Raw genomic sequence first — 22,273 nt, 5'->3', positions numbered from 1 at the left:
GTGAACAGAATACTTTCTGACCCAAAACCCAAGCTAACATTAACAAGCTTACAGCTTACCTTTCCATTGACTGATCATCAATACTCACCTTACAAATCCTCAGGTTAGCAGATGAAACAGTAACTAGTACCCTTCTTGAACTACAAGATGAATTTTTTCCCATAATCTCAAGGCCATGTAAATAAAATGCAAATCAGTGTCTAACAGAAGAACTGGAGGCCCTCCTAAGACTATACAGTGGGGTGTAGTACATGTGGAAACTACATCTCAACCCAGAAATGCAAAACTGGTGGTTTACCATTCTCTAGAACTTATCCAAATAAGCAATGCACATACATAAAACAAAGTGTCCTAAATCCAAACATCATTCTGTTTTAGGAAATTCATACAGTTTTGGCAGGAAGCAAACTAAATAACCCAGCCATAAAAAGACAGGCAGCAGTTTTTCCTCTTACACCCTTCTGTGCTTTCAAGTCCAACTCTTTTATTTATACTTTCTTAACAAAGTTAGCAACTTTGCACTAAGCTCATCAATTCATCCACACCATGAACGTCCACCTTCCCCCTACCGCTATTTTATTCAATCAGATCAAAGCATGGCACATTGAGTCACTTTTAGATGAAATCTCTTTTGATTTCCTCACATGCCAGGAAAACCTACAACCCTAGTTTGTATACTCATAATTTATAATCACTCTGTTAATGCATATTTACAGTTTCTGTGTCACTCATCATCTGGAAAATAGCTACAGTTAAACCACTGCCTAAACAGCGCAATCTGAGAGTAAATCTCTCTTCCGATCCATCTCAGTTTTATCCACTTTAAGTAAAATACTTGAGAAGATTATTCATACCCAACGTTCTCAATGCATTAAATAATACATCTTTCTATCCTTAAAACAGCACAATTTCTGTGTGGGATGTACCACAATGATGAGATTATGGACCTGCTCAATGAGATATTGTTTAACATGAGTAAAGGACATGTAACAGGTATACTATTCACAGATCTTACAAGAATTTTTGATCTTGTTAACCACATCATCCTATTCAACCATTTGCTGTAAGTACGGATAAGTCCAAAGGCCACATCTTGGTTTCAGAACTTTCTGACTATTGGGGTCTTCAGAGTCAAGACTAGCTTCTGCATTTCCAATTATTATACTAAAAGATGTCCTAAAAGGTTCAATTCTTCACTCTCTGCTATTCACAACCTTCACCAGTAAACCACTGAATGACCCGCATGACATCCTAGTCATACCATATGTTGATAAAAGTCATTTTTATGCCTAGTCCCTCACACTCTCAGATTCAAAGCCAACTAAAAATAGACCTCTACAACCTAATGAAATGAAATACACACAGTTCACAAATGAGTCTCCAGGAAAGCAGACATAAGCCAAAAAGGTCCTGTAAGTCTGTCTCAGAACAAGAAATGTTTCAGTCAAAGGTGTCTGTAGTTAGGCAGACTCTACACGCATCAAACTGGACAAGGACATGATGACTGTAAACTGTTTGGTACAAGGATCTGTGATCTCTTAAAAGCCCAAAGGGCCTTTTTATGCATAGTCCCTCTACTGGACATTTCTATATAGCAAATGTAGAGTCAAATTCATGCAGGGACATTGTGGCAGTACTGAATGCTAGGAGTCTAAAGGAAAGAAGCGTAAACTTGGGGTCCTGCAACCAGATACATTCATATTTCTGTAGTAAGTGATATGTAGTTTCAATGCAGTGACAGTACTCCCTCTGTACTGGGGTTAAATGCCTATCATGCCTTCAGGCGATTGGGTAACTGGGGAAGAAGTATCTGTATGTGTTAGAAGTACCATCACCTCATGTCAAATTACCCATGACCCTAACTTGGATCTCCTGGAGATACAAATCATCATTAACAAATCTAACTATTACTTCACTGCCAACTACAGTTCACCATAACTGTCTGCCAGAGATAATGGAAATTACCTTAACATCATTGTGAGTTTAAATATCAAACCAAATGTATACCTTGTTGCTAGGGGATTTCAGTTACTCAAGCATTAACTGCCACTCTTTTTCCTCGAAAAATGGATATAACCAGCATTTTCCAACCTTGTTTATTGGCAATGCACTAGAGCAAATTGTAAAACTACCCACTAGAGGCTTTAATATTCTTGATTTGGTCCTTACCAACCTAGCCCCTACCTGCATCTCCTCACCCCTAGTTAAATCTGCCACAAGTCTGCCATCTTCACTGTCAGGCCTAGTAGCAACACCTAGCACCAAATTGAGGCCATCTCTAGGGACTTCATCAGAGCAAACATAATTCAGCTTGTAGAGGCCCTCTGCAAAATTCCCTACAAATGAACACAACTGAGGTCAGCTGCATTCAGTTTTCATTTCTTTCTGACTCTTACCAGCACCTAGACAGTTGCATGAAAAAGCAGCAGAGAAAAGTCAGTATCCATCCAATTTAAATATAATGAGAAATTCAGGAATAAGCCTTTCTCATGGGATGTGTGTATTAATAAACTATAAGAAAAGAAGAAAAAAAGTATGAAAAGTTGTAAGAAATCCCCATTTCCTTATCTCAGGACCACAGTGAAACATGCTTGCAAAGAACTTAAGAGTACTATTAAAATGTAAAGCAGAGTACAAACTTAAGGTCACTAATGATACCAAAAGAAAATATAAATTTTTCTTCAGTTATGTCAGGAAGTTAAGGGATAATCATCTATAATGATCTCATACATTTCAGTCCCAAGGATACTGTCAATATATTAGCAGGTAAATTTAGTCTTAACATTACCCACCTACCCATATCGTTGCCTTCAGTATCCCAGAAAATTTGGTTTTCCCTGAAATCACCTTGGAACAAGCATTAAAATCTCTGTCAAAGACTGAAAATAATACTCCATGGGGCAAGACAACATAGCAGGGTGCACGTTCATCAGTACCGAGTATGCCTGCACCCCTGCTTAAGCTGTACAACCTCAGTCTATCCATGGGGGAGGGGGGGTTCCTGATGCCAGAAAGCAGCCACTGTGACTCTCTTACACAAGAATGACCCATCTACAGATCAAGGTAATTATAGGTCGATTAGCCTCACCAGCCTTACATGCAAGGCCATGAAATGTGTGATAGCAGAACTCATTTCTGTGGACATGGACAACTTAACTGATCTAGACCCCAGTCAATTTGGTTATGAAGGGCAGGTCATATTTCCCAAACATAGTGAGCATCTTTGAAAAGGTTACAGAGGCTGTGGACAGTGGTTACTCAGTGCTTACTGCTTATCTTGATCTGACCAAGGCATTTGACACTATCTTCTATACTGCTGTTATTAAAACCATATACAAATGTAATATAAGCCTATGTTATCTACTGGATTATAAATTGGCTATCCCACAGATCGCAGGTTGTGAAAATCCCTCTCTGAACGTAAAACTAGTGGGGTACCACAGGTGTCAGTGTTGAGCCCTCTCCTGTTTGACATTTATTTTTCAGACATCCAGTCTGACACTCTGAAAGTGTGGAAAGTTTAGTTGATGATTGCAAGCTGGGCACTGTTATCCACTCATCCATGGATATTAAACCAGTCCAGCAATGGCTAGAATAGATACACACATGGTGTACTGAAAATAATCTCAAGTTAAATGCAGAAATGTTCAACACAGTAATATTCAGCAAAAAAGGTGCTCTTACTTCATATGTTATAAATTATATTCTTCTTCAGACAGACATGGTCACGAAAGACCTGGGTACTTATGCGGGTAATTGTCTGTCATTCAATTGTCATGTTTCCACCATAGTCAGAAAATCCTATTATTTAGCCCAGTTAATTTCCAAAGGAATATGTTAAAGCTCCAGAGAAGGTATCCTGCCACTGTGCTCTTCCCTTATCAGATCCATCACTAAGTACAGTGCCCCCTTTGGTATGTATAAATTGAAGTAGAATTCTCACCTTGAAAGACCTGAAAGATACCTTAGCAAGAAAATTAAAGGCCTTAATTCTTTCAACTATCCTGAGAGATTAGCATGACTCTTGTTGTACTCAGTAGACCACAGGCTGCTCCAAGATGGCCTGTATCTTGCTTTTTGAGCCACAAAAGACACAGTCCTATCTGACCTTCTGTTTCTTTGCAAAACTAGTGTCTCGACCAACACCCACACTAGGAACCTAAATCTGCACCAATAAAAAAACAAGATTCACTGGAGAGATAGGCTCCTAACACAAAGTATTCCCAGCCTATGGAATAAGTTCCCACTGCAGGCCAAAGTACTACTTTGACTACTTTTAAAGTTAGTCTTGATGATTGGATTGGTAGACAGAAATTTTCACCATGACTGTCATGCACAGCCATGTTCAATTTTAGAGGTGAGCATTATTAAGTGACTGAAAATGGAGGCATAATATGGCTCTGCATTTTATGGTCTTTGTAATTGCTTACCTAGTATTGTTCCTATATTCCTATGTTCCTTACAATAAAATACTCTTAAAAGCAACTAAAATTTAAAAAGTATTATTCAGTATGCATCAAACATTAACAAAGCTCTTAAAACCTTAAAAAATAAAGACATTAACAAGCTACCACATTCAAATGCTTAGGCATCATGCTTGACAATTTCTAAACTTTCCTCTCTACATAGAGAAGAACAGATCTAAAACAGACTATATCCTACATTGGGTACATTGCATTTAATATTTTCTTCCCTTCTGTGCCAGATCCACCATTGCCAAGGGATCTTCTTTGCATAGCTCAAACATGGACTTATTTCCCTTAATTGCAGTGGCCAGAGACAGAAATAAAGGACTTCTACAGAACATTTCTAGCAAGACATACTGATTCATCACTACCTACCCAAATACAAGAACATCACTATCAAAATACGTACCAAAGCAAAAATGGCTTCCAATTAAACAAAGAACTGGCCTCTTGCTAGCTTTGAATCTATTTAAACTAGTGATATCACAACCCTTCTCCACACTAGCTGAAGAATTCACCACAAAAATCTACTCCTTCAAACTTAGGAGAAAAACTCAGTCTGGACTAATTCTGCATATCCCCAAAACACAACTGTAGTGTATAAACTACAGTTTTCCTATCCTAGCTGCAAAAGCATGAGAATTACTCCCATCTTGCTTAAAATACATAATATCATATAACTAATTTCATACCCATTTCAAAGCACATCTAAAGCAAGCCCAGTGTATGTACTTTGCATTATGTGTTTAACTCCATTTATTATTTAGCCTTTTATCTATGTAACTACATTTATGCTGTAGTCTATACACAATTGTTCTCTAGGACATTCATTCTGCCCTCATTCATCCCCTCCTTCCATTTTTTTGTTTACTTCCTTCTCATGATCCCAGATCCATAAATACATATCTCAGCTCAGCAAGCTCCTGCCTGGTACCCTGCAGAGTTCTACAGCAGCAGAGAGACAAAAGAGAGACTTTGGAGTGATTTAAGTATCATTTTTCTGCATTTTCTTCCTGCCTTTAGCCAATTCCGCCTAAAACGCCATTTTTTTAGAGTTTCTGTGATTTAAAAAGCTTGTTTCAGCTATGTATTGCACTTATTTTACTGCCTGCACTTTAACATCGTTTTTGTGTTTATGTGTGATAGTCATTTTTGTGCATTTAAAGTGTTTTTTGATTGTATCTGCTTTATTTACTGAAAAAAAAAAAACAATATATATACTTGTTTTCCTTCCTTTCTAAGCTAGTATAGTCCAGTTTTCAGGTTAGTGCTAAATTCAGGGGCTGTGCTACAAGTTTCTGTGTTTGCCCATACCTTACTTGGATAGAAGGAAGTTTCTCTGTTCACTGTGAGAGAAGGAGCTTTGAGCAGCCTATCTGTCCCTGGGGGAGTGGTTTCAGCCCAGAAATTAGTAGTTTATTGGCCATTTTGGGCTAATTTCTATCGCTTTCATTTCCCTGTTATACAACCCACATTTGCAAGGTTTTTGTGCTTGTATACAGCTCAGCAAGCTCCTGCCTGGTGCCCTGCAAAGTTCTACAGCAGCAGAGAGACAAAAGAGAGACTTTGGAGTGATTAAGTATAATTTTTCTGCATTTTCTTGCTGCCTTTAGCTAATTCTGCCTAAAACACTGATTTTTTAGAGTTTCTGTGATTTAAAAAGCTTGTTTCAGCTACATATCGTTTTTGTGTTTAAATTACCTGTTTAACTGTTGTAGGCTACACACTCAAGTGTGATAGCCATTTCTGTGCATTTAAAGTGTTTTTTTTTATTGTATCTGCTTTATTTACTGAAAAAAAGAAAAAAAAAAATATATATACTTGTTTTTCCACCTTTCTAAGCTAGTATAGTCCAGTTTTCAGGTTAGTGCTGAATTCAGGGCTGTGTTACAAGTTTCTGTGTTTACCCATACCTTACTTGGATAGAAGGAAGTTTCTCTGTTCACCTGTGAGAGAGGGGAGCTTTGAGCTGCCTATCTGTCCCTAGAGGAGTGGCTTCAGCCCAGAAATTAACAGTTTATTGGCCATTTTGGGCTAATTTCTTTCTCTTTCATTTCCCTGCTATAAAACCCACATTAACGTGGTTTTGCGAGCCGGGCAGCACCAGTTAGCCAGGGTATAACAATTTCTAACTCCACAAAGTCTACTTTTTAAGTTTTCCCTTGGAACTAGACAAACTTACAACTTAAGCACTCAAACCATTCACTTCTCAGCCCGGCACTTGCTCAAAACTCATAGCAAGCACTAATAAACCTTAGCACTAGACCCCCTATACTGTAGAGAATGACAAGGCTCTCTATTCAACCTTGCCAGCCAATCAGTTAAACAGCTTACTGTACCTATCCAGGCATGTCCAAAGGGCAGTTTCAGGTGCACCCTCCGGTCCAACTGGTGAATCTGGGCATTTTGAGGCAATGTTACAACTGCCTCATGTACACAGACAACCCTCTCCTCCTACCACCAAACATTAATACATGCGAGAGATGCAATTATGCAGCCAAACTGGAGGCTAAGCTCTCTCAACCCAAGACTGGACCAGACAGTCAAGAGGAGAAGGGAATTACTTGCATCACACCACCAGTCTCACATAGACCTATGAAACCAGCACTGACAAAAAACACACATAAATACACAAAAAACATACTCGGAGGCTCTAAATAAAAATCTGCAAAAGCAACAGAGACCGCCAAAGCAGACATCCAAGCAACCTCCACCCTCCAACACAAACCACAAAACACATACTTCACAAAACCAGTGTGCCACGCAATCACAGCCCTTAAGGCAAAATAACATACCCAACACACTAGTAATAGGTGACTCTATAGTCAGGCACACTGATGTCTCACTCACTAGGCTGAACAAGGAGAAGGTTACTGCTAGCTGCCTGTTGGGTGCCAGGATCCGCCACATAACACAAGCACTCAGGTCACTCCAGAACAAGTACAAATACAACTCTGTCATTGTCCATGTTGGTGTGAATGACCTGAGCCATACCTCCCTGGACTACATGAAAAGAGACATGGAAGAGCTCTCTGATCACATAGCCCAGGCCGGTATGACCCTGACCCTAAGTAGTATCCTGCCCTCACCAAGAATGATACCACAGTATAAAGAAAAAAATTATCAATTTCAACAATTGGCTAAGCTTCTGGTGTCATTCAAAGGGGATCCAGTGTCTGTCAGCCTGGGATGACATGCTCGACAAGTCACACTGCTTCAATAGAGATGGCTTGCACCTGTCTCCCTTATGCTTTCGAATAATGGCCAAGTCTCTTGCCACCCCCATAGTGCCTTTTTTAGGCAAGGCTCAAAAGACAAACCCACCACCATAAATAGCACAGGTAACAAAAACTGAGGGTAATGCTACTCAATGCCAGAAGTCTAAACCTCAAAATGCACACACTCGAGGCACTCCTCAGTATGGAGAACATCGATATATGTGCAGCAACATAAACCTGGTTTAAGGCTCCAGAGAGCACCCCAGCACTACCAGGTTACAACTCATATCATACATTTCTGCCACAAAACCCAGACCAAAATACAAAAGGCGGGGGCATATCCATATTCATCAAGGATACCCGCACCTCCAGGTTAGTGGCACAGTACAATGCTTCAGATATCATCCACGTGCAACTAACAATGGGCAGAACTGCAATTCAAATTGTAGCTTGCTACAGATCATCCACCATGTCCCAGGACCCCCATTCCACATTTCTGGAAACCCTGGGAAACATAAAGGTCCTACCAAACACCTTGATATTGGGTGATTTCAATTACCCAAACATTAACTCGGAGAACTACTTAAGTACTAACTCCCTTCCCCAACATTTCCTAGAATTTATAAACTCAAATATGCCCTGGATCAACACCCCCACCAGAGGTGACAACATATTGGACCTGGTCATCACCAACATGGGCGACCGGTGTTCCACACCGGAGGTCAACCCCTCACTGGTTAGATCTGACCATAAACTAATCACTCTGGATATCCACATTCTGCCCTCACCCCTGGTTGAAGAAACCACCATGAAAAACTTTTCAAAAGCAAACTTCACGTTACTTAAGACCGAGGTGAAAAGTTTCAAATCCCCCATGCGAAAGGATAACACTGCCCAAGCTGCAAAATCCTTTACTAATGCACTTTACGGGCACCTACAAGAATGCATGGATTGTGCTATCCCAAGCAAAACCAAGACTGACTCCTCCAAGAAAAGGAAACCAGTCTGATGGACCCCTGCCATAAACAAACTGTACAATCGAAGGAGGAATCTTGTACAGAAAAGAGTAAAATCCCAAGAAGGGAAGACATCCCTGATCAGTATCAGCAAGAAACTACGATCCCTCATAAAATCATCCAAGGCTAGCTTCGAAAGAAAAATTGCCAAGGACTCCAAAGATAACCACAAGGCATTCTTTAGCTATGTCAAAAATCTAAGTGGCAATTCTCAGATCTACTCAGAGTTAGTGCAGAATGGCACAAAATACACTGAACCGACCTATATCGCCAACATCCTGGCAGACAGGTTCAATGCAAACTTCACCCCCCTCTCACCCCCAAAAGGGCCCATAACCATATCAGAAGAATGTAGTGCCCTTGAAATCACAGACACTCAGGTTAAAACAGCCCTCTCCAAAGCCACAAACACAGCATAAATGGGACTGGACGGTGTCCCAGGCTGTGTCCTACATGAGCTCAAAGATGAACTAACCCCTCACCTAAACACACTGTTCAAACTCAGCCTCTCCACAAGCTACGTGTCCATAGAGTGGCGCACAACAGTGGTTATTCCGCTCCACAAAGGTGGAGCCACAACAGACCCCGGGAACTATCGGCCTATAAGCCTGACTAGCTTGGTCTGCAAGGCTATGGAGTGCATCATCATGAATCTCATTAACAGAGACATTGGAAACCTCCAAACACCGGACCCTACCCAGTTCGGCTCTGTTAAGAGAAGATCATGCCTCCTAAGCCTGGTGGACTTCTTTGAGACAGTTACCAAAGCTATAGACGAGGGAAAGGCGGTCCACACAGCCTACCTAGACCTCGCAAATGCCTTCAACACCATTCCCCATTCTGGTATTATAGACAAGCTCACCAGCCTGAACATAAACCCCTACATCACCAGATGGGTTGCCAACTGGCTCACGGACAGAACTCGCATGGTAAGAGTTGCGGGAGCTAGGTCTGACTCTAAACTGGTTACAAGTGGCGTTCCCCAGGGCTCAGTCCTAGGACCCCTCCTGTTCGGCATATACTTCTCAGAGGTACAGGCAAGCAAAGGAGGACTATAGCTGACCAAGTTTGCAGATGACTGCAAACTAGGGGCTATAACTGAGTCTCCGGCTGACACAGACATCCTCTAAAAGGGTCTTGCTGTGACAGATACCTCATGTCAAAACCATGGCCTCAAGCTAAATGCCAAAAAGTGCATAGTCATCTGCTTTGGAAAAAACAAAGTACCCACAAACTACCACATAGGTGGTAGCCCCCTAAATACGGAAGACGTAATAAGGGATCTGGAGACCCAAGTAGATAGTAATCTCTCCTTTGATAATCACATTGCCAAAGTGGTTAGAAAATCCTTCTATGTGGCCCACCTAATCACAAAAGGGTTTGCATCCAGATCAAAAGAGGTCATTGTACCCCTCTACGCATCACTCATCAGACCCATCATAGAGTACAATGCCCCATTTGGGATGTACCGTACAAGACACCTGCAACAGCTGGAAAGACCACAGAAGTACCTCACCAAGAGGATCACTGGCCTCAAACAGATGCCGTATGCAGCTCGACTGAAAAAACTCCAGCTGTACTCGGTTGCATACCACCTACTCAGAGGTGATCTCTGCCTGACATACAAGACCATGTCCAACTCATAATTGATGGACATGTTCCACCTAAAGAAAACCATATCTCCTTGAGCCACATGCTCTACGGATCTAAACCTCACCACAACAATAAATAGGACATGCTGGAGGGATAGATTCCTGTCCCAGAAACTTCCCATGCTCTGGAACAAGATTCCAATCTACATTAGGCAGAGTTCCTCACTAACACTCTTCAAGAGAAACTTTGATGAGTGGATGGGAAACAGAAAGTTTACCACGGGGATCACTTCAGTGGCTCTGCTGGACAGAGGCACAGGGAACTAATCTAAGGTGGCGGTGAAAGCCAACACATTCTGGCTAGGCTTATAAATGCCTTTGGGCAGATAACCAAGTACCTACCTATGAACCTATGATGACAGTTCATATAATTAAATGATTTATGACAATGAATGTTTAATTGTTTGTATTGTAAATGCTGTATTATCATCTGTGTGTCTATATATTGTTATGACAGCAACAATTTGTTTATTTGCTTGTATTGTAAATGCTGCATGTAATTTGTATGTCTCTGTGCTGTCTTAACTCAAGAGACAGGCTTACACAGTTACTGTTTTTTTTTTTCATAAAGCCTTCACATGTCTATAATTTCTTAAATTGTACTTAGAGAAATCAGGTTTGTTCTAATACCTTATATGAATTTCATTTGTTCTATTTTTAGTCTCCCAAGCAGACCCTAAAAATGTTACATTGTAATGATAGCTCTACCTCAGTAAACCCTAGTAAACAAAAATAAATAAAACAAACCAAATAAATAACCCATGCATACAAATAATTTATTCTTTGAAAGTTTCATTTTTAAATCAGTGTCAGTTGACCTCTTTCTTTTTATGTTTTTAACATTTGTTGACTGGGAAAGTCCAACTAGAGCCTATTTTCAGTGGAAGCCCAGGGAAAAATGATCTATACACATCTTTTAACGTGGGAGGAAACCAGCGTACCCAGAGGAAACCCACACAAACACAGGGAGGACATGCAGACTGTGCACAGAAAACACCCCAGCTGAGAATCGTACTGGAGAACCTCTTGCTGTAAGGTGACAATGTTAACCACTGCACCACTGTGCAGCCCAAATTTCTGGTATAGTTCCTTAAGTAGTGTATATATTACTTCCAGATCAAACTTCCACAGATAAAGCAACATCATATGCAGTCTCAGAAGTGCTCTTTACAAACACTTTATATATAAGTGTTGCAATAGTTATGGTTTATTTCTATTTTACTAGACACATTTGAGGAAAATTAAAGAATAAACCTTTATGGTAGAACTACTGCATAAATAATTTGTACAACAAAAGGAGAAAACTCTTAGCCTTATATGAGAGCTCCTCTTCACCATAAAAATGGATTTAAATTTGGTTCTCCAAAATTTGAAGTGTTTTCTGAAAACAAAATGGAGGCTACCTATGAATTAAAAATAGGCAAGTCTGCCAAAGACAATTGAAGTCTATGGTTCATTTTGTACCCATGGGTTCCTCTTATGTGAATATTTTTGCTGGTATGTCCTCCCATAGGATCCCAACTCTTGTATATAATTAAGATTATCATCAATGTACAGTACAACCATCTCACTTGAAGAAATGTAATGCCGTCACATAATATAATAATACTGGAGCATTTGAAGCTATTTTTGCTTAGAATTTCAAAAGTCTTTTCTGTTTATATCTCCACTCCCAGTAAACACCCTTCTGTCGCAGCTTCCTTAAAAGTATAGTTTTCAAGGACATATCAGGTAAAAACCTTTGCAAGATACTGCTTCATTCCTAGATATCATTTATATTCTGGTCTTAGCATTTGCAGAACTGCTCATATTATCCTGGCTGACGTTGTAGACCTTCTTATAATAGAATACGACCCACATATTTCAGATGTACTCTGACTTTTGCATTTGACCTTATTTAGCTTGAACTTATTCACCAAATCAAACACTGCAGTCAGTAGGACGAAGGACCAAAAGAAGGCTGTCTTAAAAACTATTTATTATTCACACATAAAATACTCGACTGAGTGCTTTCATCCCCTGCCAAGGACTTCATCAGAATGAATTAAAACATACAGCAAGCACCATTATATAGCAATGAATTAATTAACCCAATTTACTAAATATAACACTTTAAAGGTACAAGGTATATACAAACATTCCTGACTTACTTAAGTTAAAATAACTCAAGTGTATTACAAAAATGGCAAGTCAAGTTACACACTACTCATAGTCCAGGATTAAATGAAAACATCTTCTTAATGAATGCCCATATTAAACAAGAGGGCTATCATTTAATAATATTTTACTATACTTCATTATTGTTTAAACATCTAATTTTTATGTTAGTTACATTTGTGTAAGGTTTCTGTCTGTATAGAGCATGTGCTTGAGTCCTAGGATCCTCTTTGTGAAGAATTTTTGTGGCCTCTCCAGTTGCTGTAGGTGTTTAGTGAGGTGCATGCTAAATGGAGCATTGTACTCTATAATGGGTCTAATGAAGAATGAGTAGAGAGGGATTATGACTTCTTTCTTTCTGGATGAGATACCTTTTGTAATGAGGTGTACCACATAGGAGGACTTTCTGACAACAGTGGCAACAATGGTTGTCGAAGGAGAGGTTGCTATCAACGTGTGTTCCTAGATCTCTTATCACTCATTGGGAGTTGAGTGGGCTACCGTTGATGTGATAGTTCATGGGCACCATGTTTTTCCCGAAGGGGATGACGATGCACTTTTAGCATTGAGCTTAATACCATGGTTCTGGCACCACTTGTTGGTCTCTGTGAGGCCTTTTTGTAGGATGTCTACATCAGCTTGAGAATCAATAATAGCTCCCAGTTTGCAGTCATCCGCAAATTTGGTTAACCAGAGTCCCTTGGTGTTGGCCTGAGCTTCAGAGAAGTAGATACCAAAAAGGAGAGGACCCAGAACAGATCTCTCTGGGACTCCACTTGTAACTGCCTGGTAGTTGGATTTGGAGTCTGCTACTTTCACTGTGTGGGTTCTGTCCGTGAGGCAGTTGGCAGCCCATCATATGATGTAGGGGTTAATGCCTAGGACAGTGAGACTATCAATGATCCCTGAGTGGGGGATGGTGTCAAAGGCCTTGGCTAGATTGAGATAGGCTGTATGGAGTACCTTGCCTTCATCGACCACTCTGGTGACAGATTCGAAGAAATCTATCAGGCTGAGCAGACATGATCTGCCCTTCACAAACCCAAACTGCAAGGGGTCCAGGGTTTGAAGGTTCCCTATATTCCTATTTATAAGACCCATAATGATGTGCTCCATGGCCTTACAGATCAGGCTCATCTATTTACATGGATGATGTGAAGTTTGACACTTCTGTATTTAGAAGCTCAAAATTGGCTTTGGAGAAATTCTTCACTGTGGTTTCCTTCATGGGGGTGAGGGTGGCATTTGGATATTGACTGTGATTAACTTGTGGTCAGATCTTACCAGGGATGAGTTGATTACTGGTGTAGAGCAGTGGTCCCCCATGTTTGTAATGACCAGGTCGAGTATGTTTCTACCTCTGGTAGGGGTGAGAATGAGTTGGTCCAGGGTGTTGGAATTAATGAATTTGAGAAATTGTTGTGCAAATGAGTTGGAACAGGAGTAATTTTCCCAGTTAATGGAGGGGTAGTTAAATTCTCCCAGTATAAGGGTATTAGGTTGAACCTTAATGCTTTCCAGAGTGTTCAGGAATGTGGAGTGGGAGCCTTGGGACATTGTGGGGGATCTATAGCAGGCTACTACCTGGACTGCAGTTTTATCCAGTGTTAATTGTACCTGAAGTATCTCTGATGCATTATGTTGGGCAACTAGTCTGGAGGTGTGTGTATCCTTTATAAATGGATACACCACCATCTTTGGGGCTTCAGTCCAGATTAGGGGGCCGAAAAGTTTGATATGCATTGTAGCCTGGTAGTGCTGGGGTGCTCTCCGGAGCCTTGAACCACGTCTCTGTTACTGCACAGAGGTCAATGTTCTCCAGTTTAAGGAGTGACTCGAGTGAGTGCATTTTGAGATTTAGACTTCTAGCATTGAGTAGCATAACCCTTAGGCTGTGTTTGCTTGCAGTTGCTATGGTGTTAAATTTGTCTTCAGGGCATTGCCTAAAAAGGCACTATAGGGGTGGCAAGAGCCTTGGCCAGTATCCGGAATCCCAGGGGTGACAGATGCAAGCCATCTCTGGCAAAGCATCGAGGTCTGTCTATCATGTCATCCCAGGCAGACAGATACTGGATCCCCTTTGAATGACAACAGAAACTTTGCCAATTGTTAAAGTCAATCATTTTCTGCTTGTACTGTGGTATCATTCTGGGTGATGGTAGGATGCTACTTAGGGCTAGGGTCACACCTGCCTGGGCTACAGGATCCAAGAGCTCCTCCATATCTCTTTTCATGTAGTCCAGGGAGGTACGTCTTAGATCGAGTTGCATAAATTCAATATTATAGTTCAAGTGGGCTTCCATATATCTTGTTAATGTCCAAATGGTTGAAGTTCCCCCTGGTTAAGTTTAATTCACTTATCTTAAACTCCCTAGTCAGCATTTTCTACAGGAAATCAGTGCCACTGCTAGTGTAGTTTCTAACCATGTGCTGGCAGTGATTGTTTGCTTTGAAAGCTTTTTCTTTGTCTTTTTATGACTGAGATATTGGTATGTTTAAGTTTGGAGGGTGCTAGAGCAAGCCCCCTATAGGGCCACTGCATGGGGGCATAGTCCTCTGCAAATGACAAATTTATTTTGGTTGGTTTAACTTGGTGAGTTAACTCCTTGGTGAAATGACTTGGGATAGAAAGGTGAAATGTTCAGGTATTTGTGGTCCATAGATGCTCAAATTGTTGTTTCATCAGAGTTATGGGCACTTGGTGAAAATAATGTTCAAAAAACACTTTTATTTTTAAGTTTTACTAGCTCTCTAGTAGAGGCATCACAATTCCAGCCCCTGTGGTAAAATGTTTACTTCTAGAATGTCTCCTTTTTTTATATTTTTGCCTTTGTTGCCTGCCAATCAGTAACCCCTTCCCAGCTAGTCAGCATATTCCTTCCTCTCTTCTCCAGAGATAGTGATAGGCTGGGAGAAGCCATCATTTAGGCAGTCATCAGGAGTGGTTTGATTTTTTTTGTCTTTTGCAGCTCACTAACGCCCACTGCTCATATCCTAACCTGCCCCAGGATATCATGCAATAGGCATGCTGGCAAGCTAGTTGTCATCTACTTCCACAAGTGATATAACATCAAAGAGCTATTCTATTCCCACAAAGCCAGTACTCTGGCATGACTTCTTATCTCCATTGGGAATTCTGTGAGGAAAGACGTATGGTACTTGTACCCTGCCTCTCCCCCCCTCCCCAAAGAGAAGTGAGCTGCATCATCCTTCTTCTCCTGTACAGCAAAACAGACTTCTGAACAACTAATCAGACTTGGGTTAACTATGTCATAGTCAAGGCTTCATCATCCTGTGCCATTGGACATAGCTTTTTTTTTTTAGTTTTAAAGATATTTTCTTTTTTTTATTTAAAAGTAAGCGGAATCTGACTGAGGTCATCTTCCAGTGCAGGTCAGAGTTTATGATGGGAGAAACAATTGCTAGAAGTTAGAGTCTACAAGCCATTAAGGAGAAGGTTATCTGTGGCTGAATGGAAGACCTTGGTGGTCTGCACAAATGTTTTTCCTCTGCATTCAATATGTTTGTTATATGGATAACTAGCAGTCTGTTTATTTAGGTTTTTCTTGCTTGTTTTATAACTTAATTTACCCACAACTCATTTCTGAAAACAATACTCCTGAATTGGTGAGCTGGGTCTGGTATTGATTTTTAGAAATAAAGGCATGTCATTGACACAGCCATTCTATGCATTTATTATTTAATGTTTATTAAAGACTGACATTATAATATAGAAAATAAAATCATTATCTACAAGAAATATAACTAATTCCAGAAATCGTCATCTTAAACATTAACATACTCCTAAAACCCAGTTTACTATAAAGTTAAAACCTTAGTAGTATATAATTTTTGTTTCTGTTTACTTTTTACCTTACAGGTAAGTGACTGGTGGGAAGAGTACATTTATCTCCGGAGCAGAGGACCTATCATGGTGAACAGCAACTACTATGTAACGGTAAAAGCAGCCGAAGGGCTCTAAGCTGGCTAGGGCAACGGAGCAAGTAATAGCATGAAATGTTTTTTTTTTTGCATGTGACAAACACAAGTTCTGAAACATATAAAGAGATTTGCAGGCTAGCTACACAGTGCAGAGGGAAGGAGCTCTGACTATGATCCAGGTGAGCTGGATTTGACTAGTACACCCATTCTCTGAGAAGTTAACTCAGCACATCAGGAAGGAGCAATAATTGTGTTAGTTTATCTATCCTAGAAGGAGGGATGGGGCTTTCAGCAAGGGCTACAGTCAGTGTTGGAAACCATTACATCTGATCCTGCTGCACTAATGGGGGTGCACAGAGGCAGATCACTAGCAGCCTTACCTGCACTGATATGTGCGTGTTGGATATGGTTGGGTGGGCTTTAGGGAAGGGTATAAAAAATTGAACTTTCATTGGATAAAACCTCAGCTAAACTCTTTTCTTGTCCCTTCTGGGAATATGGTCATGGCTAGCCATTGGGGAAAATATGTCAAATGTACATGGTAGGAGATTAATGTCCTGCACAGAAAGGGTCAAAAAGGCAGAAAAAAATTTGCAAGTATGTTATTCTTACCATGCATATTTGTTTGCATATTGTTGTATAAAATAGTAAACATTTTATAAATTTATAAATGAACTATGAGCTACAATTTTTGAATGTTTGGTCAGTATTCTAAATACATTATTTGTAAGTTGAAATATGTTTTAGTTTTCAGGGATCTAGCTACAGTATGTGATTTATTACTTATTGAGTTATTGCCACTAGTTGCCCTAGGTCATAACAATTAATTTAATTGAAGTTACTTGTTTTGCAGATCAGAGAAATTAACTGATTTGTTTTAGGTTGTGCATACTGCACAGGTTGCATTATAGCCATGGTTTCTTTGCAGCTCACACAGAATCCAAGCCTGTATATTACTCACTGGAAAGAAGTAATATAAAACAGTGGGTGTTGCCCTACAGAAAAACGGAGTACATTACAATGGGAAAGCCTTAGAATGACAGTTTTCCTCAACCAGAATCTGTCAGTGCATTTGGTCTGATGCAAATTACATAATACTATATTGCATTCTGTGGCAGATACTCACAAATCAAATGGGAACTTCCCAAATGCACCTAATGTAATTCAGAAATCCATACATTTCCATCTGCATAAACATTTTGCAAAAAAATCATATTCGTTATTTCAGACACACGTAATAATTTATAAGAATGGATATCATTATATTTATGTCTTTTAGAGTTGGGTATATATATATATATATATATATATATATATATATATATATATATGTATATATACATGTACGTATCTGACAATGTGTTAAATTCCAAGCTGCAATACTGCAGGCAATAGCAGGATATAAGTACATGGCAGGTGTCAGTTATCTTGGATGCACTGTTACTGCTGTTTAAGTGAAATGTTAAAATTAGATCTATATTTTTGTTGTGTTTCTTTGGATAATCATTAAAGGCTTTATGGTGTTTCTCAAAAATAAATAAATAAAGGTAGTTACTAACTAACTAAATAAACAGATAAATTAAGATGTCTGCCTTAATTATTTCCTTCATTGCTAAGGTTTTTGTCTACCCTTTGATGTGGTGATATTCAGAATTAATGTATCCATCTTTGTTATTACATTAAAGTGTTGTTAAGAAGTGGGATCTGCCCTAACTTTCATCTTTTGTCTGTTATCTGTTCCTTTTCTCTCTTCTGTCTTTAGGATTTTCTGTTTGTATCGCCAGCTCATATACAAGCAGCTCGTGCTGGAAACACCGTGCATGCTATGATGCTTTACCGTCGTCAACTGGACCGTGAAGAGATTAAGCCAGTAAGAGTCTCTGTATAATATTTTATTAGTTTATTTTTGGGCTGATTGCACAACAGACATAATGTGTGTGTGTGTGTGTGTGTGTGTGTGTGTGTGTGTGTGTGTGTGTGTGTGTGTGTGTGTGTGTGTGTGTGTGTGTGTGTGTGTGTATGTGTGCACGTGTTTACATGTGTGTGGTGTGTGTCTATATATTGGACCACTTCTGGAGCCAAAAATATAGAACATACAGTATAAAATATTACATGCCAGGACTGATGCCAGACTAAGAAAAACTGATCTAAAATGTTATGCATTGTTTTTCTTCTCTCCTTTTTTATTTCCTACTAATATTATATTTGATCTGCTAAATTATTGTTTGCTATGGCCTAAAAAAGTGTGATTGCTTCTTTTTTGAATACCAAAGACATGTAAGGAGATGAAAATATCTCTAAAGTCAATTTCTTAAGTGCTTTCATCTCTTTTACTAGCAGGCATAACATGTAATCACAGTCCACTTTACAGAAGCAGCTTACTAGAAATGTGGAAAGAAAGTAGACTTTAAAATGTAGACAGTTAAGAGATGTATGATGACATGCTGTCTATTGGTGTTTTTGATTATTTATAGGATGGCTTAGTTACTTTTGCTGTGGAAAAGTAAACCAAATAAGGGGATGATGCAATGAAGCCTTAGAGTGCAAGTGGGAAAATAAAATGTGACCATGGCCTTTATTCTCTCTTGTTTTTGTTTCATGATATTGGAGAGACCCCTTTCCTGTAAGTTTTCTATCTGTAATTTCTGTTGGTTATTTTCTAGGAACTTATAAAAACAAACGTTTCAGTACTCTTTAAATTAGAGGCAGTTTGATGCATGTAGCTAGCTTAGAGAGAGTTTTTAAATATTTCTTGTTTAACTAAATGCATTTTATTTTTTGTTGCATTTTCTCATTCCTTTACATATGTAACCTGTAGCTACACTTTTGCCTTATTGTTTAACTAAAGTTCATGTTTCACATTTAAGATCTTGTGAAGAGTCTTTATTAAATATATACTGATTCTCTTTATTTGAAAGGAGGGTTGTCATTTACCACTGGTTAACAAGCTATGACTCCCTGTCTTATAAATTGCTTAATTATATAATTGGTTCTAGTAAGTCAACCATGTTGTAATCTTCCCTGCACAATATATAATAGTGTCTGACTGCAATTCTATTAAAAGCATGGATTCACGATGCTTGCATAATTTTAAAATATCAGTTCTGTTTACAATATTTGTTCATGCTATTTGCATAATTTGGAGATACTTTTCTGGTAAGAAGAAAGAGACAACTATATGTGTTGTAAGAATTATGCCAATATACTGAAAGTTGCTGACGGTATTAAGTTCATTTAATACATGAGACACAGGGTAATAAATGTGACCAATCCCACAGGTTCCAGAGTTTCACATTAGTCAGCTTTGGATGCTGCTTTTATGAAAAGTTCATTGTCATTTTACAGTTTTATCCTAAAAGATTATTGCGTTTACCATGCAAGTTCATGTGTGGAGGCTGGGGAAGAAGAAAAATATGCTTGAACCTTAATACTGATAATTAGTATTCACAAAACCTGTAGTTATCCTATATGCTACTGTACAGCATATATATATATATATATATATATATATATATATATATATATATATATATATATATATATAATAACATTATTGCAACTCTGTTTATTCTATAGATATGAATTTCCTACTGCATTACTGAATGTAATTCTTATGAACATCTTTCTTGTTTAGAGCCTGTCTTTGTCCAAGTTTCCCAAATTGTTGTTATTTTGCATCCATTGCCTTTCAATGATCTATGCTTATTAAAAATAACTTTCTGAAAAATACTTGGTTAAAATGAAGTTATTGAAAACTGATTGGTGCCAGTGATGTGCTGAAGTGTAAAGTTTTAAAATATACTAGGACCCCTGGAAAACAAGAATCTAGTCAACTGAAATGAATCTTTTATCATTGGCATGATCCAATTCACTCTATTAAAGAATAGTTTCCTCCTGTATTACACACTGTATTCCTACAGCTTTACATTTTATTATATTCCATTTAAATAAGACTGTTCATCAGTTCAGAAGCTGAATATTCTAATATTCTCTGCAGCTGTCATCTTCAAGAATGGTTGCTTCTGATATGCAAACTTGGCTATCTAATATGTAGACATTTAAGGGCCATTTCTCATTCAGCTTTCATTCAGGCCCAACATGTCCTTAATGTAAGCACAGAGCTTGTCACATAAAGGGAAAAGAAACTAAGTCACTTTGCATTTATTTGTGGCACTTTAGGGCTCATTTTATAGGCAAGAAATGTAATTTATTATGAAGAAAAATGTTGTTTATATAGCTGACCTTTATTATGTGCTGGACAATAAAAATCAGCAGCTCTGCACTTGGGTCTGTCTGCTGATAAATTCTGAATATACCAAAGGAAAAAGACCCAGCTGTACAAAGAGCAGGAGGGTAAGCTTAACAGTAAAAAAAAAAATTCAAAGGACTTCCAATTATTCATTTTAGAAAACAGCTAAACATAACTCTATAACTAGCATTTTTCCACACAATTCAATAATTCCAAATTGTGCACTTTAATTTCAGGGCAGTTTTCATAATCCTCACTCTTAGTGTAGTGGAGATTTGCACTTAGCTGTTCAAACCAGTCTGAAAAATAAGTATGCGAGGAATTTGTGAAAAAAATCAACAACTATCTTATATAAATTAGGACCTGTTCTTGCCTTTGTGAAATTCATAGTCAGTTTTTGATATGCATGCGCCCCATTTGCAGAAGGGATAAAAAGCAGAATTTCACCTTTTCCATCCACTTTAAAATCAGTGAAGATGCTTGCATTGGTTGCCAGCTTAACTGTCTCTCACTCTGAGGTACTCATCTTGGTCGTGCCAAAACCAGGTCTACAAAGAATTGAAGATAAGGGCAAAGGATGACCCATTAGAACTATGCTGAAAAGGAAATCTTGGACAGGGTAGTGTGGACAGTTTGTATGGCCCAGAGATAGTGACAGGGTGATGTGTAGCCTTCCTCTACCTGTGGAAACCAAAATATGTTTATCCTTCAGTATACTTGCCATGGAGACCTTCCAGAGATAAACTGGGGACACGTGAGTACCTCACAGGCTTCTGCCTCAACAGTATGCCAGCTGTTCCTCGACATACTCTTGGCACATGTGGATCAGTACATCTATTTCCCAGGGTCACCTCAGGTGTGATCGATTGCCATGAGTGCCTTCTATGGAATGGCATGCTTTCCTGAGGTGCTTGATGAGGTAAATTGCACCCATGTAGTCTTAGGGCCCCATTGTGACCATGTGGGAGATTTGAAGATACCAGAACAAGAAGGTCTACCATTCCATCAAGTGTCAGGAAGTGTGTGATGCATTGGGGTACATCACCTTGGTATCAGCCCAGCATCCTGAGAGTGCCCATGATTTGCATATTTGGCACAGAAACTTACTCTACCATCTTCTCTTGCATGGTAGGATTCCCCATGGTCACCTAGTTGTTAAGTGTGAAGTATTTTAATGATCCTGACTGTAGACATTTCTCTGTCTATAGAGTGGTGTAGGTAGTACTGAGTACCCCAACACCATTTTTTATTGTGTGTCTCCTCCTTGTTTCGTTTTGCAGGTGATTCAGGTTAGTCACTTAAACTTTGATTAAGAACAACAGTCAGTAACCCCCAGGGAGATGCGAAGAAGTACTTCAACATTGCCCTGTCTTAGGTACACAGATAGTCATTGAGTGAGTGTTGCCTACTTAAATCCCATTTGCATTGCCTGAATGAGTTGGGGCTCCTCAGTATGTCTGTTACTGCATGTGGAATGTTTATGGCCTGTTGCACTCTGCATAACATGATCAAGCATCAGTCTGGTGAGCAACTGCAACACCCAAGTCACCTGTAATATCAGTGCAGCTGCCTC

The 22,273-nt window shown here is 39.2% G+C and overlaps 1 protein-coding gene across 1 annotated transcript in view; it reads left to right on the top strand.

Moving 5' to 3' along the window:
• The window catches only part of LOC122815802 (carnitine O-palmitoyltransferase 1, muscle isoform-like), a 490,419-nt gene that overhangs the window by 141,550 nt on the left and 326,596 nt on the right, over positions 1 to 22,273 (top strand). The window contains exons 7-8 of the mRNA XM_044088600.1: positions 16,390 to 16,467; positions 18,214 to 18,321. Coding sequence (XP_043944535.1) covers positions 16,390 to 16,467; positions 18,214 to 18,321 — 186 coding nt within the window. The remainder of the gene's footprint in view (positions 1 to 16,389; positions 16,468 to 18,213; positions 18,322 to 22,273) is intronic.

This window comes from Protopterus annectens, chromosome 11.part0, assembly GCF_019279795.1.
Source record: "Protopterus annectens isolate FY-2018-M chromosome 11.part0, PAN1.0, whole genome shotgun sequence".
Lineage (NCBI taxonomy): Eukaryota > Metazoa > Chordata > Ceratodontiformes > Protopteridae > Protopterus > Protopterus annectens.
Note: the sequence above shows the minus strand (reverse complement) of the source record. Positions and strands in the feature narration are given on the sequence as shown.